Source organism: Leopardus geoffroyi, chromosome E3, assembly GCF_018350155.1.
Source record: "Leopardus geoffroyi isolate Oge1 chromosome E3, O.geoffroyi_Oge1_pat1.0, whole genome shotgun sequence".
Lineage (NCBI taxonomy): Eukaryota > Metazoa > Chordata > Mammalia > Carnivora > Felidae > Leopardus > Leopardus geoffroyi.
The window spans coordinates 41524747-41547521 of NC_059340.1; the positions used below are offsets into that span (position 1 = coordinate 41524747).

At 56.4% G+C, this 22775-nt stretch overlaps 1 protein-coding gene across 1 annotated transcript in view; it reads right to left on the minus strand.

Annotated features, from left to right (window-relative positions):
• Positions 1-2321: 2321 nt before the first annotated feature.
• RAB11FIP3 (RAB11 family interacting protein 3) overlaps positions 2322-22775 on the minus strand; it is a 79565-nt gene continuing 59111 nt past the window's right edge. Inside the window, exons 5-14 of the mRNA XM_045460783.1 lie at positions 21589-21738; positions 15287-15322; positions 11079-11172; positions 10443-10546; positions 7425-7565; positions 5591-5672; positions 4691-4828; positions 4280-4435; positions 3961-4101; positions 2322-3879 (exon numbers count right to left, since the gene is read on the minus strand). Coding sequence (XP_045316739.1) covers positions 3766-3879; positions 3961-4101; positions 4280-4435; positions 4691-4828; positions 5591-5672; positions 7425-7565; positions 10443-10546; positions 11079-11172; positions 15287-15322; positions 21589-21738 — 1156 coding nt within the window. The 3' untranslated portion in view covers positions 2322-3765. The remainder of the gene's footprint in view (positions 3880-3960; positions 4102-4279; positions 4436-4690; positions 4829-5590; positions 5673-7424; positions 7566-10442; positions 10547-11078; positions 11173-15286; positions 15323-21588; positions 21739-22775) is intronic.

The following is a 22775-nucleotide window of genomic DNA, read 5'->3' on the forward strand; positions in this document are numbered from 1 at the left end:
ACTTGGGGAGCCTGAGGAGGCACTGGTCATGCCAGAGACGAGAAAAACCAGGCATGTCGGCTAAGAGATTCAGGAAGAGTACTTGGCTGTGGCTCAATTCTGCCTCCAGATAGGGTAGAGTTGGTTTTTTTTTTGTTTTGTTTTGAGAGAGACATAGCGTGGGGGGGGGGGGTGGGGGGGGGGGGGGGTGGAATCCCAAGCAGGCTCTGCAGTGTCAGTGAGGGGCCCAGTGTGGGGCTCAAACTCACAAATCCGCACCTAAATCCAGAGTCGGACGCTGAACAGACTGAGCCATCCAGGTGTCACACTTAGAATTTAAGTGGAAGCTTGGTTTGCTTCAGTGTCCAGAAAATCTAAGCTAACCTCAGTAGGACCTACAGGGACAGAGCTCAGTATTCCCAGGAGACCAAGCCCCAGGAAAACCTCTCTCTGACTCTCCACATGCTGCAGCCGGGATGGTGCCCCTTCCTGAGTTCTCTAAGCAGCAAGCTTGTGACTTGCCTGTCCCTAGCTTCCTCACCCACATGATGGCTGTGGAATCACAGGAGACAGTCAAGGGCCAAACTCCACAGGTCCCCTTCCGTCCCCTGCCCCTTCCAAAGCACACTGCCTGGGGTGGCTGTGTTTCAACTGGTATCATGTAACTTCCCAACAAGATAAGCACCTGAAATCGAGATTCCTGTCCGCTCACTGCAGAGTTTTTCAGAGCCAGGCCATACACCAGGGGCGGTGGGGGGGGGTGGGAGCGGTTAAGGAGAGAGGAGCATTCCTGCCCTTCCCAGCAAGGGGCCAGGGCCTGTTGTCAAGGGGGAGGAAGCCCAGTCACTGCAAGCGGGCCTCAGGAGGAGTTTTCAGGACTGTGGAGTAGCTATGTGTCCAAGGTAAGGGGAGGGAGCTGGAGAAGGGTTGGGAAGGGCCGAACACAAAGAGCCCTGTGTATCGGTGGGAGGCGTCGGCTCAAGCATCCCTGTGCAGATCCCACGAGTGCCCATGCTGTTCTTGGCTTTGGGACAGCAGTAGACAACATACCCAAAGACCTTCAAGGAACGGAGATTCTAGCGGGATTCGGGCACAGGGACCCTCGGTGGTGGTACGCACATGCTGGACCAGGGGCAAGGGGGCCACGTGCAGGATGACAGTCTGTGTCCTCACTGCCACCCACACAGGATCCAGGGCTCCCAGGGCCTGACCCTGGTGACCCTTTGGAGTCCGGCTGCTGCAGCCCCAGCTGGAGAGGAGTCCTGGGGCCCCTGCTCACCACAGGCCAGACCGTGTCCCCTCCCCATGGCCCTCAGGTTATTGGCCCGGTGGGCCAGCACACCTGGGTTCAAGCCCGTTTGGTGCCTTGCTGGGTGGTTGGGGGTGGGGGCTTTGGTCTTCCCTGGACCTGTCTTTCAGTTTTGTGACTGGCATGCAGGTAGCTTAGCGCGAGGGATGTGGTAAATGCACGGTTTGCCGCTCCTGTGGATACCTGGGCTGGGGAATCGAGGCTGGGGGGTTTGGCCAACAACCCCCACTTCAAATTAGATTTAGTCACTTGCCCATAGAACCTTCTCACTGTCCTCCCCGACTACGGTGGCACTTGAGCTCTCCTCCTCAGCCTGGGCACCCAGCCTGACCTTCTTCCTGATACTCAAGCCAAATCCTGTCGGGACCTGTGCTTCCCCTGTGCTTTCAGTTTGGGTATACTGCGTGACCCAACCCCCCCCCCCCCCCGGCCTGTTCTTTATCCGATTACATGTCCCATGGAGACACTGAGGAGCCCCAGATCTGCGATGCAACCCCTCAGCCCAGCTTATACTCGGGCTGTGTCCTCCCATGAACACCCATGGTCCCCAAAGCCCCATCACACGGCCCCGCCCCAGGAGGGACCCTTGGCTGAGCTCCGCTGGGGGTCCAGACTGGAGGTGCAACCCTGGGGCCTCCAGGAAGGGCCAGCTTGACCAGAAGGTCTCCTGCTGTCCGAGCTCACGTGGCGCAAAGCCTCCAACCCCCAAATACATTGGGGGACCAGGCGAGGCCCACGGCACCCCCACCCAGCCCTCAGACCCCACGGAGGAAGAAGCCGGCCTCAGTGGGTATAGACAGCTTTAATCTTCGGTGAGAGCGTCCTGGCCTTGCCCTCTAGCATCCAGGTCACCACTGCTCTGCCTGAAAAGTCTTTCTCAAGGGGAAGGAAAGAGGGTCACTGTGCAAGTCCACAGCTGGGTGTGTGCATGAAACATCTCCCTGCAACTCGTATTTACAGCTAAGGTACCGCTGGATGATGGACAGAAACAGATCCAAGTCTGTGTCACGGGGGCAGGGCTGGGCACGGAAAGCAGAGTTCCAGTATTTATTATCATACATATATATATATATATTTCATGTGTATACACAGATAGTTTTCTCTCTTGGAAGTATTAAAAAATTGATCAACCTTCAATCTATAAAAAATACCTACTCTACATGATAGAAAAATCTCTCCTCCAAGTTTACACTGATTTACACCCAAGGCTTTCCCCAAAATGTACAATACGAGGCAACATCTTAAATCTTAGTGTAGAAGGTGGGCCACACGGAGGATGGAGGGACACAGGGCAACGCACACACACGCACACACACACACACACGCCCTCACATACGCACTCGCACGCAGCAGTGGCCAGTCTGTGTGTGGGGTCTTGACCCACCTGGAGCACCCAGAGGCTCCTGGACAGTGCTCAGGCGCAGGGTGGGGGCAGGCCCAGCAGCCCCCATGGTGGTGCAGTGCCTGGTGGTGGTGGCACAGAGCCAGGCAATGGCTTCCTTGAAGGAACCCACAAGCTGCCAGGAGGGCCTTGCTCTCTGCTCCGGATCTATGTACTTAGAGAACCCGCACCACCCAGCCTCCTCCAAAATGCAGCTCGGGGAAGGATGGCCACTTCGGCGACTTCAAACTCCCAGAGGAAACGTGGTGCCAGACATGTGGACTCTGGCCTGGGAGACCGGGACTTTCACCCAGAGCAGCTGAGACGTGCTCAGGGAGGGGAGGGCTCCAGGAGGCCGGGGACCACACCCATGGGGAAGCAGTTTCTCACCACGATGCTGCCACACCTGGAGTCAGAGGGGCCCTGAGACCCACCCTGTGCAGGGAGCATGCTCCATGTGGTGGGACTCTCAAGTCCTGATTTTGGAGCAGAGGCTCGGCCCCAGCCCCGTTACCGCAGCAAGGGTTTGGGGCATGGGGACAGCCGCGTGGCCAGCTGCAGAGCCCCTGGGTCTGAAGCTGGACTGCGGTGCCCTCTCTGGATGGGTGGCTGGGCGGAGCAGCTCAAGAGTCACAGCCCCAGGAAAGCCGGGGTCCTGCAGCTCCCGGCCAGAGCCTGATGTGCACCACCTTGCCTGGCAGTCCTTCCCACGCCACCACGTCTGGTGAGAGGGTCCTGGGGCCTCTGTGCCATCCAGGTGAGGGCCCCTGAGCAGATGCAGATGGCAGTGTCCCGGTGGGGACGTGTCCTTCCTTTCTTCCCTGACAAGTAGGGCAGCAGAGAGGTGTGCCACATGAGAGGGAGCTCGCAGAGGGGTTCGCCTGAGCCTGAGCCGTGCTCCCCACATCTCTGCAGAGAGCAGGCCCAGCCCCACCCTCTCCTGCGTGGGCCCTGGCCCCGGAGCTCCTGTTCCTCCTCCCTGTGCAGACCCTTCTATGCACCCCAGCCCAGCCGCTTGTCTCGGCTGTGTGTGCGCCGTGGCCATCTCCTGGGTGCGGGTGGGGTCCTGGGCCCACCGAGCTGGGCCTTCTTGCCTCTACTTGACCTCCAGGATGGATGGGTTGGTCTCCATGATGGCCACGATGATCCGGTCAATGTAGTCCTGCAGGCGGAAGTTGATCTCCTCCTGCTTCTGAATCGCATCCATGAGCTGTGGGAAGAGCAGCGGTCAGTGCTGGGTTGGTGCACAGACTGTGGCACATCCCGGTGGCCGGGCCTGGATGGGCCTTACCTCATCTCGGGAAACGGAGCTGATCTCTGCAGCCAGGGACTCTGAGAAGGACGTGGAGAAGAGGTTCTTGGCACCCTGGATGCTCAGGTTGATGATCTGCCCATTGAGCTCATCATTCTGCTCCTTCAGGTTACGGTTATCCTGAATAGGGGACACGACAGGGTCACTCCCGGGGCGGGGGGCCCCCGCCAGTGGCTGAGCCCGTACGGGGAGTGGCTGGAGCGGCCTCTGGCTCGGGCACCAGCTCCCTGCGTGCCCCCTGCCCCGTGCTGGGCTCCTGGAAGCTTCTGCAGGGATACAGGGGTGTGGCTGCCCGCACCTGCTTCAACCTGCGGACCTCCTGCTCCAGCTCGCTCTCGCGGGTGCGGCTGTTGTACTCCTGCAGACCCATGCTGCTGCCCCGGCCCCTCCTCTGCTCGGCCTCCAGCTTGAAGAGCTGCAGGTGCTCCAGCTGCTTGCGCAGGTCCTCGATCAACTGCAGGCAACCACAGGGTGAGCAGGCCTTCGGGCACCCGAGGCAGCAAGTGCCAGCTCAGCCCTCAGCTTCAGAACCTCTGGGTCAGTCCGAGCGCCACGTCCGAGTGGGAGGACAATGCCAGCCCCGCTTCCCAAACACCACCTCACGCCCAGCACCACATGGCCGCCAGCTGCAGGTCTCAGGATGTGGAGGGCACAGGCACGGACCCCACGCAGGGACGCAGGTCCCACCCCTACCGGGTGCCACGCTCACCTCCTGGGTTGCCTCCTTGTCCCTCTGGAACTGGTGCCTCTCGTGGCTCAGCCTGTCCCCCAGCTTCCTCCTGTTCTCCTGCTCATCACTGAGCCGCAGGGATAACTCTTCCATCTCATCCAGCAACTTCTGCTTCTCCTGTGGAAATAAGCCTGCCTTGCTGCCCCAACCACACAGCTTTCCCGAGTCTTCCGTGGCCCCCGGGCTCAGCCCACAATGGCTGCGTCTCAGCCATCCCATCACCCGGGCATGGTGCTCCTGGGGCAGTGCTGACCCCGAGCACCGCGCCGGCAGGTGCGCCTGGGGTGCTCTTGGCGCAGGGTGTCTGCACAGGCCACAGACACTGTCCCTCAGGCGAGGCAGGGCGGAAAGGATCCACGCAAAGCAGGATCTGACCCACGGCTGCCCAGAGGGAATAGTTCATGGGAGTCAGAGCCCAGGTGGTCTTAGATGTTCTCCGGGTCCGGAGCTTCCCAGGGGACATGTGGCCGGGAGGGGAGAGGAGGGGAGGAGAGGCTTCTCGAGTGAGCAGCTGCAGGACAGGGCACGAGGGGTCCAGCTGGAGTCAGCCCCTGGAGGACATCATCCCTGGATTCGGACCACAGGTTAATCTAAACTGAACTCTTGGATCCGTGAGAAAGCTGGGAAGCCAGGCGGGGACCGAGCTGTCCTTGTCCTCACCATATGGGGCTGGTGGGCCCAGGGTAACAGCTTGCGCTACGGAGCAGCATAGCTTCCTGGCCTCTGGTCACACCCCGTGGCTGGCCGTGTGGCTGCCTCGCTTCAGAGGACCCATGAGGTGCAGAGGGTGGCAGGCCCGTGAGCCGGCCTGGCTGACCGCGTGTCCACGTGTGACAGGGCTGGGCTCCACCCACTCTGTGCTCCCCACTGACCGCTCACCTCTTCCAAGCGCTCAATGTTGGCCTTCAGACACGGCGTGCAGGACCTTAGCTCTCCGTTCTCCTCATCTAGCTGCTGCAGCCTGGGACACAAGAACAAAGCTGGGACTTCAACCCAGGAAACGTGGCTCCTTGGGGCAAGGGAGACCCGGTGTCTTGGCAGCCCTGCCAGGAGCTGCCTAGGGAGCCACAGAGGCCTCCTCAGATGCTCCGACCCTATGTACCACTCAAGTGCTCTGGGCCCAAGCTTTCCCTTACGCTGGGATAGTTATTAAATACACTTGGGGGGGAGCACCTCAGGGGCTCAGTCGGTGGAGCACCTGAATTTGGGTCATCATCTCACAGTTCACGAGTTCAAGCTCCCATGTCTGGCTCTGTGCTGACAGCTCAGAGCCTGGAGCCTGCTTCTGATTCTGTGTCTCCCTCTCTCTCTGCCCCTCCCCCACTTGTGCTCTGCCTCTCTCTCTCTCTCTCTCTCTCAAAATTAAACAAACATTAAAAAATACCCTTGGGGTTGGGGATACTTTGGGGTTTACAGAAAAGTTGCAGACATGGCGTGGAGTCCCTGTGGGCCTGGCCGGTACTGCTTCCTGCATGGCATCTGCCCGTCATGTGGTCACGTGGCACCTTTACCACAGCCCTGCGGGGTATACTAGTCATCAAACCATGGACTTCATGTCATCTCCCAATCGTGCCCTCCAGTCTCTGGGCCACACTGCACACGCTGCCTCGTTTGCTTTGTCCCCTGGGGTCTGTCTGTGGCAGTCTCCCGGCCTTTCCTGACTTTTCGTGGCCTTGACAGTTCTGAGCAGTTCTAGTCACTTATTTGGTAGTGTCCCTCACGCTGGGTTGATCTGGTGTTTCTCGTGCTGAGACGGGTCATGGGGGGGGGAAGGTGCCCTTCTCGTCACCAGATCGGGTGTCTGAGTCCTCACGACTCCCCGCAGGTGATGCTGACCTGGATCGCCTGGTGAAGGTGTGTTTCCGGGTGTGTCCTGTGTCAGGTGCATTTTCCCGTCCCTTCTCTGTCCTCTGGAAGCCGGAATCTGGGCCCGGCTGAACCCAGAGCAGCACCCCACTGTGTCTACATGCCAGGGGGCCTCGTGTCCGGGTGGCTGACACAGCCCTGCACGCAGCCCCTCCTGCACCCCTACTCTTAAAAACGCACAGGAGCTCTTCTCCAGTAAAGTCCAATGCACCCCAGCATTAGGAGTGGGGGAGGGACACTCGGGCTGCAGAGCCTGGAAACCCGCTCATCTAGTTACACCTGCTGTGTCCCGAATTCGGGAAGCGGCTCCGGCTCAGCTATGAAATGAGCCATCAGATGCCCTCGCCCTCTCTGCCCTTGGGGAGGACCTCTGGGGAGCTCTCAGACGGCCTGTTCAAGCATTTCTCCGCCGACGGACACGCGGGCTCTCTCTCCCCAACGCTGTAAGACCCCCGCTCACAGAGACAACCATACGCGTGTGCCGCGTGTCCGGCCTACACCCCGCGTGGTGGCTGCTGCTGCTCCCGGGCCTTGACAGGCTGTCTCACGCAGGGCGTGCAAACCCACGCTGTTTTCCCCACTTTTCCTGACTCTTCAAAGGTTCCTACCTCCGGAGCAGCACAAAGGCACTGCGTCAAGTTGTCTGCAAGAGGCCTGGCGGTCTGACTAGGAGAACCCCAACTAGAGACGGACTCAGAAGGACGTCCACGTAGGGTCAGTCTTTGAATCGTGACACTGAGCACTTTTACGGCTTTCCTCGCGCGGGCTTTCCCTCTCTCTAACATCGGCTTTATTCTAAGACACCGCATGTGCTGGGAGGGGCAGCCAGCGGGGCTGCACGCCCCACCTGGCCTGCAGGCTCTCCACCTCGATGCTGCGCTCCCGCTCCATCCTGCACACGAGCTCCCGGTGCCTCCGCGCCTCCTCCAGCGCCATCTCACAGGCTCTCAGCTCCTGCTCCTTCAGCTGCTCCTCAAGGGCATTGGCTCTGTGAAGGCGGAGGGAAGGGGGGGCAGCAGAGAAACAGAGACGACCCCACCCCCAACAGCTCTGGTCAAGGACAGTTCTGAAGGAGAGGTCGTATCCCCCAGACAGCCTCGGCCTCCCATGCCCGCACCCAGGGCCTCGAGATGGTGGCAAAGTTGTGACAGCAGGGACGGTCTCCAGCGCTCTCGGGAAGCTCGCTCGGCGTGTGGCCAGGAGACCCTCCCAGGGGCACAAGCCCACCAGGTGTCCGCCCCCGGGAGCACCCTGCACGGACACTGTAGGCTGAGCACCCAGGTCACCCGTGGGAGAGGCACGGGTGGGTGTTAGCAGTAACCTGAGACAAAGGAAACGTGCACATGGGGGCCCTGACCCCGGCACCTTCCCAGACCACCACGCCCACGTGCAGGAAGCAGGGAATGCCCATCCCAGAGAGAAGGGCTCGGGGCCCTGCCCATGGAGCCCACATCCACAAGCTGTCGACGCACACAGGGCTTCTCAACCTCCTTGGGGTGCCTCACACGTAAGAGTGAACGGAGAGCCCAAGATCACCAGACACCATGGGAAAGGTGTTGACGCAAAGTGGCCAAAGCAAACAGAGAAAAAGGACCTCATGCAGGAGAAAGCCCTGTAACCCAGGCCTCAGAGCAAAGACACTGCTTCCAGGAAACAGGAACAGGACACCAGAAGGGAATTTACAGAGTGATTCTCAGAAATTAAAAACATGAGAAGAAAAAATTTTAAATTCAACAGGAGAGCTGAAGAAGAAAAACAAGGATATTAGAATTTTAAAAGACGGAAATGACAAAGAGAATAGAAAAGTAAAGAAAATGAGAAAGTCCAGAAGGTCTAACGTTAGATTAACAGAAGTTCAGACAAATAAGAAAATGGAACAAGCCGTGCAGAGAAATAATTCTAGAAACCTTCCCAAAGCGGAGGCACAGCTTCCAGATTTAAAGGTTGGAAACCACGTGCCAGCACAGGAAATGAGACCCTTCCGGCATCCAGGCAGAGAACTCAGACCCCACAGAGGGCAGGAAGAACAGGAGCACCAGGCTTGAGGTCACAGTGTGGTCAGAAGGCCCAGAGCCTGCCTGCCGGGTCCCGGGGACCCCTGCTTCGGAACAACTCCAGACCCAGTCACACTGGCAGCGGACACGCACGTTGCAGACACACGAGGCCTCACAGAACCTGCTTCTCTCCGCCCGCCCCAGGTGATCATCCGGGGTGGTGATCCAGAAAGTACGAAGCTGAGCACCAGAACCTGTGTGGGGTGGGGTCGCTGGGACGGTGGGAAAGGCAGCAGAAGCATGCTGTTTTTAGGAGAGCTCAGGCAACACCTAAAGAAATACCACAGGTTTGGACGTGGCAAGCCCCGGGGCACAGCACGTGGACTTTCCACTCCATACGTGGATAACTGATAAGTGTCATCAGAACAAATGAAGCCTCACTGGTCAGCTTGAGAAATGAGTGCGGTGGCCCAGCCACGTCCCTCTGGACGCGAACAAGGAGGGAGAACACGCGCCTCCAGAGATGTGGCAGATGCTCTGTGCAGCACTGGAACCAAGCCCCTCCACGAGCGTGCCGACCCCACCCAGCTCTGCAGCAAGGCCACGGGCTGACCCTCCCATGAGAGCCTGGAGGGCGTGCAGCTGCCTAGCCCAGGCCCTCGACTACATAGGGAACCTGTTTCTACTGTTAAAGTGACAAACGGAGTATGCGTGCAGTAACACGACTCGTTCTAATTCTCAGCATCCAAAGAGGAGACCAGAGGACGGGTGGGGAAGGTCAGTGCCTTCCAGGATGAACATATCACGGCAGGGGCCAAGCATCCCCTGGAGCCGTGAGTGCACGTGGGCCTGTGTCCTGCCATCGGGAGCACTCACAACACCTACTCAGAGGAGCCTGAGATCACAGAATGTGTGGCAGAGCCAGGCTCAGGCCCGGGCCCAGGTCCAGGCCGCCCGGTGAGGACAGAGCCTCCAGCCTTCCCCCTGCCTCCAGGGCCTCCCCACACTGTCTCGTCCCCACAATGCTGTTTGTGTCCCCGTGCCACCCAGCTGCATGCAGGCACAGCCCAGGAAGCTGACGCTCCTGAGCCAAACTCATATGCTGCAGGAGACACGTCCTCCCTTATACTGGGTGTGAGGCTACATGGCAGGAGTGGTTCCAAAATGCAGACAAAACAACGGTGGGGGAGGTCAGCACGGATGCCCAGCTGAGCCAGACTGTGCATCCCGTCTGCCGGTGGCTCCCGCTCTCCTCCCGTCCCTGCAAGAGCCCGCGTGCTCCAGGGTGGGTCCAGCTCCCCAGTGCAGGAGCTCTGGAGGCCCTACCCTTCCTGGCCCCACTGGCTGGCTCTGACAATGGCCTGTGCCTCGGTGTCCTCGCCTGCGAGATGGCACATTAGGTGGCATCTGCCTCACAGGACACGGTAGAGGGGACGATACAGGTGTACCAAGCACAGCAACGGTCACAGAGCAGCAAGCCCATCTCCAGGCATATCTGGGCCAGGACAGGTTCTCGGAAACAGGGACACACATCGGGGACCCTACCAGAGAGTTCCATGACTCTCCACATGCGACCTCCGCCTCTGCCAGCCTCTCCTGGACACTCTGCGCAGGCAGCTTGGGTGCTGGCCGCCATACTTCTGAGACGTGAGCTGGTGCCTCCCTTTGGTCTCCCCTGGGGCCGGACACACGCCGGGGGCGGGGGCAGCACTAAGTGGGAACCGCGCTCGGGAGGCCGCTGGCACCATCCCCTGACCTGGCTCCCGGTGGCTGGTGGAGGGGCACTTCCATGTGTGAGCCACATCGTGGCAGCAAGGGGGTTGCGGGGTCACACACGGACAGGCAGCCAGGGCCACGGACGCCCTCCTCACCTGTGCACGAGCTGGAGGTTCTCCTGCCGCAGCCGGCTGTGCTGCTCCCCGCTGGCAGCCGTGTCCTTCTCCAGCTCCGACACCCGTTTCTCCAGGAAGACGACCTCGGGAGTGACATAGGGGCTTCAGAATCAGGAGGCGGTGTCCACTGGGTGGGACCGGGGTCCGTCCAGCTCACGGAGGAAGCAAGCAGGGACCCGGGAAGAGCTGCGGGTATTGTGCCACTCCTCCTCATTTCTGGCTGAGCTGGCCCTTGAGAAACTTGGGGTCGCTTCCACAGCATGGCTGTCCTGCCCCAAGGAACCCCCCACACGGACTCTCTGGGAACTCTGACTCCACACGTTGTCTGGCTCTGTGGTCACCACCCTGAAACCTCGAGCACCCCCAGATTCTGCCTCCAGGAGTCAGGGGAACAGAGTCCCTGCACGTCGGTGCAGCCAGATGGGCCCACAGACAGATACGGCTGACAACCGGCCTCTCCATGCACAACGGGAAACGCTCCTTCCACTGCACAGTCACTGGGGCCTCTGATGAGGCTGGCACCCCCCACCCCAGCCTGGCCTGCATCCCAAGGCGGCAGCACCGTCGCATGTCCTCAGGCCTGGCTGTGCCATCTGCAGGTGGTCCAGGGCCTACCTTATCAGCAATGTCCTCTTCCATGCCCTCCACAGGGTCTGGGGCAGGGTCCTGTAGGGCCTCCACGGTCAGGGCCCCTGACTGGTGCAGGTACCTGTGGAGAAGAAACAACAGCCCAGTCCAGAAAAGGTCCTTCAGCAGAGCACAGCAAGGAAAAGTCACCAGCTCTATAAACATGAGCATCTGTTGGGCTGAACACCAGAAGCCAGCACCACGGGCCCAGGCTTCCACCAAAGGGGGTCCCGGCAGGACACAGCCACCCAAGGGCCACAGGATAGCCCCGTTGCTCTTTGGAACCTGACGTCCTGGCCGCCTTCCTGGGAAGCTAATGGATGAGGGTACTTTGTCCTCGGGTAATAAAACACGACTTCATTCCTCTCTCTGATATGAACTAATCTCCTCTCGGCCACAGGCCCGTGAAACATTAATTCAGGATCGTACCTTCTGCAAGCAGCATCACCCACATGCACTCTTGCTACCTGGTTTTCAAACACACTCCTTAAGTGGCAGTAACAGCGAGAGACCAGGGGTCTCTTTCAAGGCCGCGCCTGGAGTTTCTCCTGGGGTCCAGCTTGGGAAGACGCGCAGACGCCAGCACCCCTGCGGCCACAGCCCCGCACTGTGGACCACGCCAGGTGGACCTGCAGAAGCGCCCTCAGTACCCTCAGAGCCCCTCCTTCGTTCCCCAGCCACTGGCGCCCCAGCAGGTGCTCAGCAAACTATGTTCACAGTCACCCCAGAGGCAGTCTCACTGGCTACGGTGACCCTGTATCAGCTTCACTTACCTGCACTTAAAACTCTCAGACCATTTGCACAGAGTCCCGGCAGCAAGTCTACCCACGCTGACCCAGGCTCCAAACTCAGTAGCCTGATGCTCAGAGCTGTGTGGCCTTGAGAAAGCCACTCACCTCTCTGAGCCTTACTCTCCTATAAAATGGGGATCACGAGCTATTATGAGGTGTAAATGAGGCTGTATAAATAAACAGCTCCTTTTAAGGACACAACACAGGATAAGAATTCAATAAAATGCTATTAAAAACTACACTGAAGGGGCGCCTGGGTGGCGCAGTCGGTTGAGCGTCCGACTTCAGCCAGGTCACGATCTCGCGGTTCGTGAGTTCGAGCCCCGCGTCGGGCTCTGGGCTGATGGCTCAGAGCCTGGAGCCTGTTTCCGATTCTGTGTCTCCCTCTCTCTCTGCCCCTCCCCCGTTCATGCTCTGTCTCTCTCTGTCCCAAAAATAAATAAACGTTGAAAAAAAAAAAAAATTTTTTTTTAAAAAAACTACACTGAAGATTTCTACGTTATCAAAGGCATGAAACTCTATTTCGTTTTTAGCACTGACTGAGCTGATACATTCCTTAAACCTTTTTCCAGGTATGTTCTAAGGGGAACAAAAAAGGAGGACATCTTCACCCCTGGGGATCAGAAGTCCAGCGGAGGTGTCCTGGGTGGGACACTGAGCACCTTTCTGTGGATTTCATCTGATTCCCTGAAGGGTGCTAAACCCAAAGGGCCATCCTGTTTTTGTCCAACTGCTGTGTTTAAATACCCCTCCATGACTTTGGCCCCAACATGGGTTCCTAATATGTGGCCTCACCGTGTGGCCCCTTTAGGCCTTGTTTATCTAAATCCACCACCACGCAGGAGACCCACCAGGAGAGGGGGCTGTGGGAGGTGCCTGAGGCACCCCAAGGGTGCCTTCTGTGCATGGCAGCCGTCAGCCCTATGGCCATCCCGCTGGTGCTGCCCCCTGTCCTGAGGTCGGCTGTGCTGTGTGCGGGTTCCTCCGGGTCCTTGTACGCACACTGACCCCAGAACCACTTCCATCTAGGCCAGGCACACAGCCAGGTCGCAGAGGCCAGAGCTGGAGGTTCCAAACCACACGGTCCAGTGCCACATGCAAAGGGTTGAGACCATGTGAACAGCGAAAGCACCTGTGACTGAGTTTTCCTTAGAATTCTAGTGCTGGTTTGAAGCGTAAAATGGCAGATTGAAATTGTGTGTGTGTGTGTGCGTCCGCGTGTGTAGACTGTAAATATGCTGTTTGTGAACCAAACTATAAACAGTCGCAGACTAGACTTTTTCATACCAAATGGTATCTGTGAAGGAAAGATCAAATTCTCAGAGGGTATTTCAAATGAGCAGGCAGAGAGAGACTAAAAGCTGAGGTAGCACGGGCCCAGGGACCCCAGGGCCTGTCCACATCCTGGATGCAGGAGGCTGGGGGGAGAGCTTTTACCTTCTTTCCTGTCACCATCGGTAGGCCGTCTGGGGTGGAACATGGTGGGGAGGAGGAAAGCAATGCCAAACTTGTAACAAACGTGTAGTTTGGACTACACGTTACGTTCCCTGGAGTCTCGATGCTCCTCTACAAGGGGGTTGGTGAGAACAAGGGCAGAAAAGGGTGGACAACCTTCACCTCTGCTTCCACTAAACCCCTAAGACACTAGAAAAAGAAACACGGGAGGTTCCCACGCCAAGGGCAAAGAAGAGACTAGGCCGTACCAGAGAAAAGGTGCCCACGCTGGAAGAGGGTAGGAGGGCTGCGGCCGGCCAGGGAGGCGCTGGCAGCCAGCCCGTCGCTCTGGAGAACCCAGGGAGGCCCAGCACCTGAGACCACACAGGAGTGGCTCCAAACCACACCCTTACAGAGGAGGAGAGTCGCACACACGGGCCCAGCACAGACCCCCCGCCTGGGACACCAGCCGGCCCGAGGCCTATCCACACCACACATGGGCCAGAGGCCACCTGCCAGCTGTAAGCAACCACAGCAGCACGGACAGCAGCAGCCCCAGTTGTGAGGGAAAAGTCTCTAGAAAGATGGCACGGACCAGGACGTGGGGAAGAGACACGGAGAAAACGCTGTGGCTGTCACAGGAGGAACCAGAGCAGAGGCACACAGGGCAGCAAGGAGGTTCCAGAGGGAGGATGGGGGATGGATGAAGCTATCCAACAGCCTAAGGAAGGTCCACGGGACCAAGGGGTGGAGACTCCCAGACCTAAACGGTCTGTCTGTCATTCTGTCCAGCATAATTAATAGGAAGGACTCATGAGACTTATCACAAAGTTTCTAAACTTCAGGGGTAGAGAAAACACCTGAAAATTCAGCTTCCAGGGAGAAAGCTGCGAAGAAAACGTGAAAGCCTCAGGGCCCTGGCAGCAGCCCTAGCGCTGGGAGGTACCGGGCGGTGTGTGCACAGCTCCTCAGAGGAGGGGCTCCCAACCTCAAATTCTGTATGAAGTCACACACGGGAGTCAAGTATCCAGCAAGGTCTCAAAAATGTATCTCCTGGACACCTCTTTTCTCAAGAAGCTACAAGATGTGCCGAACAAAAAACACGTAGATAAAAGAAGGGAGACGGGTTCAGGGAGCAGCATGACCCCAGCCCTGAAACACACACTTAGCGCAGGCTGGGGACCACAGTGCTACTGCCCACAGCCGTGGTGCCCATGCAGAGGGCAGAGGCCCTAGCTGGGCAGGGGAGGCAGGGGTGCGGCGAGAAGGTGAGGCAAGTGGCAGTATCACAGCCATCACTGAGTCCAGAAGCAGCGACTTGTCGGAGAAAGGAAGTAAGTGAGCATTCCATGGCTTCCTGTGAGAAACGCTGGCATCAGACAAGCCCGGTGAAAACTGGTGAGCCAGCCCTGGGGGGCACAGGGTACTTGTGCGTGCTGCCACCTCTTACGCAGGAAACCGACAGGCAGACCCAAAGCTGGGAGGTGGAGAAATGGCCACAAGAGTGTGTTCTTCAGAAACGCGGCATTTGGCTCGCCTCCACCCTCTTCTCACCTTGGAGAGCCAGCGTGGGCGTGAAGGGCAGAGCATCTGAAGGAGGCCGACCCAGACCAGGGCTCCGCCATGACCCTCGCGATAACACCGTGGGCTACCTTACAGCAGACACGACACGTGGGGATGCCAAGGGCCGCCTGAGGACATTTCTGCGAAGACTTGGTAAGAATGGCACAATGCCGGAAGCTTTCAGCACACACCTCCCTGTCACAAAGCAGGGTCTGATCGTGGCGTGGCGGTGGAAACTGGTTTCACAACCCATCCCCAAGAATTATGTTCAGTCCCAAACCATGAGAGGTGACTTTCAAAAGTTTTAAAAACTTACCTTGGAAGATACTATTTTCTAAACACGTTTTAAAGAGCTATGATTAATGATACATTTCAGAACATCTCTGTAAATAACCAAGGGTCTCCTACCTTGCCACCTTCCTGCTGGAGAGCCGCTTCGCTGGACTGTGCAAAATCAAAATAAACAGGAAAATCGTGTCAGAGAACAGGGAGGAAGGGGAGGAAACAGGAAATTCAGGCTGAAGAGATACGGGGATGGGGCATGTTCACGAGCGTGCAGCACCCGCCGAGACCAGCGCCATACACAGAAAGGCCTGCTCAGCAAAACATTCAGGGACACAGGGGACAGTCCCAGGGCCTCGCCAAGTCACGTTTTCCCACTCCCAAAGGTCCCAGAGGGAGCCGCGACCAGACCTTCGTTCCGAGGCCGAGCCCAGCACCACACCCACCGGTGGGCTGCACGAGTGCCACGTGCCAAACGCTTACCCTCCAATCACTTGGCCGTCAGAGGCCCCACATGAAATGTGACGTAAGCCTGTTTGTGACAGGAAAGTTCGGACTCGAACTTTAACTCAGGCACTGAAACCTCATGTGCCTGGGCAGTGATCTGGAAGCCCTTCCCACTGCCGCCTCGGGACCCATCGTCCGGCTGACGGAATCCTCTGAGGTGGCAAAAAAGGCCAAACTGACCTTACCTCTCATGTCTAAGTCCGAGTTTTATTTTCAAATGTAACTGCTAAGCTACCGGCCTCAGCCCACGAGAAGACCCACGCCCTCTTCCAACACAAGGACAACCCTCGTCTCCCACGCCAGGAACCAGACCCATGGCGTCTCCCCTTCAGCTTGCTCATCCGAGACACGCCTGCGATTCCCGCACAGTTCGGGCAGAAAAACCTACACTGTGTCAGTTACCAATTTACGGCCGCCCACTTCCAGACTCTTCCTCCCCACTTATTCTGTGGAAAAGGATCGGGGCGGTTTTCCCAGTCTTCCTTTGCCGTGCTCTGCCAGCAGAGGGTGCTGGAGAGGGCCCTCGTGGGAGGGTCCCCATGTGTCCTCGGCTACACCTAGCCTCTGAGAGACACTGGTGGGGCTCACCCCAGATCCTGCCTGGCAGCTTCCCCAGGGGCCAGCGCCTCCCCGGGCAGTTCTGCCACGGAGTGCCTCCGGTACAGGCCAGAGGGCAGATTTCCATCAACTTCTAGAAGGTAAATTCCCAGCAAATTCCACTGGTGTGCCGTCAGGGTGACACCCGCCGCCTGGCCTCTTCACAGCTGCTGTTCCCACGGGGCCCTCATCGCTCCATCCCTCTGGGGCTACTCACTCATCACACTCCTCACGCCCACTCCTGTGTGTCCCCTCTCCTGGCAGGGCCCCGGCTCACACCACATATGTCACCCTAATATCCCGGGGTCTCCCTGAGGCTGATGGGACAAGACAGACTCGGTTTACTTATTCAGGGGCTGCACTGCCAGTCCAGTTTTGAGGTTTATAGTTTGTAAATAGACCTTATTACTCTTAACTTCTTCTTAGTATTCTTCTTAATTTCTACAAAATGAATTGTTTTCATACAGGCTGTAAGTACCTGGAAAGTATGATCACTGTGGGCACATTCCGAGGTTCACTGGGTAGAAAATATAAATGACATCAAAGTTTCCAAACACAGTTGGGACTAAATCACCTTTCATCATCCACAAACCATAACCAAATACATTTAATTTGAGACAATTTCTTGGAAACCAACAAGCAAGATTCAGATCTCCTTAACTTCAGTGTTCAGGACAACTTTCCTGACAGTTGTGTCTTGATGAGAATAATGATTTTAATGGCACATGAACCCACCTTGGTAGGGTCTTTCTCACGGAATGGCTCAGACTGGACAGAAGGCCCCACTGGACTTGCCGGCCACACTTAGCCACATCCCAGGCTCCCCCTCTCAAAAGGGGACCCTAAGAGAGGCGACCCTGGCCGTTATGCGGCAGGTTCTCAACACGGCAAAAGATCACTTCTGCATCAAAAGTCTTCAGAAATGAGAGATGAGACACGTCTTCATGCTTACTCTCAAGAACAGAGATGGCATTCCTGTACTCAAACCCACTTAGCAGGACAGCAGTCTCCATTTGGGAAAGACAGGTGACCCCTCACCAGTCGGGTGGAGGGACCTTCCTGGAGCACTGAACACCCAGCTAACCACATACAAGAAAAGAAGACTAGTTTTCCCTGTGGAAGAGCCCAGTGGGTCTTTGAAATCCCTAGTTGCCACAGTTCCCCCAAGTCTCCCTGGAAGGCGAGGTTCTCATCAGTACTGCTGGGACCTCCTCCCAGACTCCCCTCTGAGGCTTCCGACTGGCCACAAAGAATCTTCTCCACCCAACTGGGCATTTGCTGGATTGCAGTCTGTGTGGTGAGTATTGCACAGAACGTAAGACAAAGGGGTGAAGACATCAGATGTCCTGAGCTGGAACTGGAGGCCGGTCAGGAGCACAGCAGGGCTCTCAGCCACGGAGACCCACCAGGAAGACCGAGCTGCCCTGGGCTGAGGCCCTAAGGGGGCAGGCTCCTCAAGACAGAGGAGGAATTTTTAGAAGACTACTCCAGGGGCGCTCGGGTGGCTCAGTCGGTTAAGCGTCTGACTTCAGCTCAGGTCATGATCTCGCGGTCTGTGAGTTCAAGCCCTGCGTCAGACTCTGGGCTGATGGCTCAGAGCCTGGAGCCTGCTTCTGATTCTGTGTCTCCCTCTCTCTCTGCCCCTCCCCCATTCATGCTCTGTCTCTCTCTGTCTCAAAAATAAATTTAAAAAAGTTAAACAAAAATTAAAAAAAAAAAAAAAAAAAAAAAAAGACCACTCTAAACAGGCTGAAGCTGTCAGGATGGCTTGCCCTTCTGCCACATTTTATGTAACCTCCCACCAGCCATGTCCCCTCTTTTTCAGACAGCCACTTGAGATTGCCGCCTGGGAGCCCACACCACTGACCAGCACAAAACATTCCTTCCTGCCCAGTGTGAGAGCTCTTTGTGGGTCACTCACCAACTCTGCTGGCCTGGGGCCTAAATCAACAATATGCTCCATGGACGTCAATATGGGCAAGCTACTCAAACATGTTTTCTTTAACTGGAGGGTGTGAAGTTGTGGGGATCCAGCAAAAGGAACGGTCTCCTTCTGGAGCTCCAACCTGAGTAGGGCTGGGTACAGATGGCTGAGAGGGAGGCTAACACTCTGACACAAACCAGAACTGGGAGACGGGGAGGAGGGACAGACCGGGGATGACCAAGGCCAGGGAGCAGCAGGCACATACTGGGTCCCGGCTGCTTATTTTAAAAACAGGGTAGCAAAGTTGGCACCCTGGGTGTAGAGACTACTTAAAAACAAAAATCTTAAGGGCACTTGGGTGGCTCAGTCGGTTCAGCATCTGACTCATGACTTCAGCTCAGGTCATGATCTCATGGTTTGTGGGTTCAAGCCCCACATGGGCTCTGTGCTGGCAGTGTGGAGCCTGCTTGGGATTCTCTCTCCCCCTCTCTCTGCCTCTCTCCTGCTTGAGTGCATGTGCTCACTCCCTCTCACAATAAACTAACAAACGTTTTTTAAAATATATTTAAAAAAATAAAAAAACTTTAAAGAAACAACATATAGAGGAAAAAAAAACCCCAACAACATAAAGTAATAAGTTCAAGGAAGAGCTCACTGGATGTAAACATATACTCCTGAAAGCTGTTACGAATTTGTTTTTTTTAAAGACCAAATCTCACTTTAAATTTCCCAAAGCTCTTTCATGTGACTCCCAGTTAAAGAAACCTTTTAGTAAAATGAAACATGCATCTCTTTCTGGGTGCAGACTCTCTTTCCTACGTTGGGTTCCCTCTCCCAGGACACACAGCATGGGAAGGGAGTCTCCTCCCCTGGGAACAGAAGCAGTGGCTCAGGCTGCAGCACACACCCAGGGTGGCACATGCACAGGGCGAGGAGGGCAGACGCTCAGCACATGCAGGGTTGGGGTGGGGGTGGGGGGGGCAGGGGAGGGGTCCTGCCTCCGGGCTGCGGTTCAGCCCAGCCGAGAGAGCAGCGCCTCCAGCCAGACCCACTGGCAGGAGCTGTGGGTAACTGCAGTCTCCCTCCCACTTGAACAGAGCAAGGCCAGGCACTAGTCAGTTACCTATTCTTTTCAAGATCGTTCAGGCGAGCAGAAAGATCCTCAAGGCGGTTGATTTGTTTGTGGCACTGGCTACAGTAAAACTCAAAAGCCTCATCAGTGAGGATGCTGTGCAGCTTTGCGGCAAGCGGATCAGTGCTAGAAAGACGAGAAGTGTCAGTTCAGAAGACAGCGAGGACCCGTCAGGTTATCTGTGACCCCACAGAGGGGCTGGACAAAAGCACTGTGTCAGGCTATGGAACATTCTGGCTCTTGCTTTTAGACTGCTGTGAGCCCACCTCCCTCAAGCGTCACCTCTAGGACCGGTGACACACACCAGCTGGAGCAGTGAGGGGACTTGGCCACACATCTGCTCCTTCCTGGTCAGGTGCTCAGAGGAAATAGGTAGCCCCTGGGCTTCATTGTGAAACACAAACTCTTCTTTAACAAGCAGCGAAATGACTGGAGATGCTGCTGCCTTGTCCTTCGTCAAAAACACACCAGTGTGAGAGCAAAGCACGCGTCTCCAGGTGGGGCTTAACTTACTGTACTGCAGCTCCTTTACTCGCTGCTCTAAAGCCCACCAGTGTCAGAACTATGCATGGATGATGATCACCAACAATTCTGTCATTTTTAAGGCCTTCATCAAAAACTCAGGATTCAGGGGCACCTAGGTAGCTCCAGTAGGTTGAGCGTCTGAGTCTTGACTTTGGCTCAGGTCATGATGCCACAGTCCTAAGACTGAGCGTCGGGCTCTGTGCTGAGCATGGAGCCTGCTTGGGGTTCTCTCTCCCTCTCTCTGTGCTCCCGCCCTGTACATGCACACGCTCTCTTTCTCAAAAATAAATTAATTGGCTAAATAAAATAACTCAAGATTCTGTTTTCCTCCCTGTGATCTAATTTAAATGGACTTTCACAGCACTGGCGGGACACCCACTACAGGAAGATGAAAGCAGGAAGGCAGTGATGTCCTTGAGACATTAGGACCTGCTGGCTTTTGGAAGCTGGTTTGGAAGTTCCACGTGAAGACAGGTTGAAGGGAAGTATTAGTGGTAGCGCGGAAGTTACACCTGAGACAGAAAATAGTGAAAAGGCTGGCTGGGAGGCACAGACGCGCAGACCAGAAAGACTCCCCAAACAGACAGACACGGGGTTAGCAGCGTCCAGTCCTTGGCCTCTGCCTCACACCACCACGAACACGCACGTGGAAAGAAAAGCTGCTAAAACCACGCACATATTTCGCTCACACCAACTCCCAGAGGCTCGCCACAGAGGCCCTCTCCCGGGCCGCAGGTCCTCTGGGCCAGGGCAACGGTCTCGGCAAAAGAAGGGCCTCGCGGTTGCAGGTTCAGAGATACTCGGCTTCCGCTGTCGGCAAATAGAGAGGGTTTGAGGAACCTGGCGCCAAGCGGATCCGCGACTGGCGCAGAGCAGCCGCTGAGCCAGGCGGGACCTCGCGGGCACAGGCAGGCACGTCCTCAGATGGGCCAGTCACCAGCAAAAGACTGCCAGGTCCACAGGCCCCTTGTTTGGACACACGCGGAGCCCTAAGAGAAAGGTGGGCTGGAGAGGATCTACTCCATGAGCGAAGGTCTCACCCTTTAGACCTAGCACCTCGGCCTACTCATGCAGAATGTTCCAGACAATTTGGGCATGAATCCAAAGAATCACTTGCGATGTTAAAGCCCCCACAGAGGCTGATCAAAGGGTACAAACGTGCAGCTGCAAGAGGAGTAAGGTCTAAGGCTCGAACGTAGAACGTGGTAACTACACGGTATCATGTACTTGAAATCGCTGAGAGTAGACCGTAAATGTTCTCTCTCACACACACGTGTACGCACGGATACATACACGTATGTTCTCACACACATGTACACACGGACACACAGGTGTTTTCTCTCACACGCGTACACACACACACGTTCTCTCACACGTGCACACAGATACATGATGTACATGTGGTCTCTCTCACATGTGTACATACATGTACGTGTTCCCACACGTGTACACGCGATGGTCTTCCACACGTGTGTACACATGGACACACACATACATGCTCTCTCACGCGTGTGTGCCGATACATGCATACATGTTCTCTCACACACGCACACGTGGTCTCACACATGTGTGCACGGAAACACACACATGGTCTCACGTGTGTTCATACGGATAGTCGCACATTCATGTTCTCCCACATATGTGCACACACGCACACATGTTCTCCAGCATACATACATGCACACGTTTCCTCACACGCATGCACACACACACACATGCCAGGGCAGTGCAGGGCTGCATTACCTGGGGGTGAGGAAAGCGGGGTCTCTGCAGTCATGCTCCCCATTGCAGAGGGTCTCCAGGGACAGCTCTGCCTCACTGCCCTCACCATAGTCCTCAAAATGCTCCTCGCCACCTATCACCGTGACGACGGACTGGCTGTGCAGGTGGGATCTGCAAAGGCAACACAAAAGCAACGCCCTGTGACTGGTGGCTCCAGAACCGATGTTGTGATGGCACCCTTCCAGCAGAGATGTGCTACTAGCCACAGGCTTGGGTTCAAACATTGTAGCAGCCACATTAGAAAGAAAGAAATGAACAGGTGAGATCGATTTTAACAATATATTTTAACATATCCCAAATATCATCATTTCACAAGCAAGACTCTTTATTCTTTATTTTGTAACAAGTATTCGAAACCGGGAGTTCACCGTACACTTCAGCGCGTCTCCTGCAAATGCACCTGTGCCCCTACCAGCAGCTGCTGTCTTCACACAACTGCTGGAGGGTGTGAGCGCAGACGTCTGCTGGGATGTGAAGTTCAGAACAGCAGGATTCCAAGCAGGGAAGGTGAAGGGTTTGCTAGCACCCATCCTTCTGAGAGAGAGGTCACTCCTGCACACCCGCTTTCCAGAGCTTCCAGAGCACGAGGTGCCCCGGCACCGCGGGAGGCTGGCAGAAGCCGAGCCAGTGCCGGGAGGCCCAGCGCTTCACCAGGGACGACAGGAAACAGCTGTGGCTCCACCAGCACCTCCACGAGGGCTGGATTAAGCTCATCACCACTCACGGGTACACGAATCTGAGAGCTGCCCCTTTCCAAAGGGGAAAGGGGCCTCGGGGAACCAAGTGAGGGTCTCACAGGCAGAGTCAGGGACAGAAATGGGTCCCTGTGCACGCCCCCAAGACCATCACGGCTGTTCAACCCTCGGAGCACGCGCCCACTGCCCACCCAGAAATGCACGTGCCCACAGAGCAGTCCTGAAGCCACTCAGGACAAATCCCGTGGTCTTACACTCGCTTTCAGGAACAAGGAAACCTGAGTAAACTGAGATGGGGGTGATCTCACTTCTCATCATCCTGAGGCATATACATAAATACACTGAAATTCAGATACGTGGACAGAGATACTATATTCAAAGACTGAAGATCTGACAATATGAAGATGTTGATTCTCCCCAAATTCATCTATAATGAACACAACCCTAACCCAA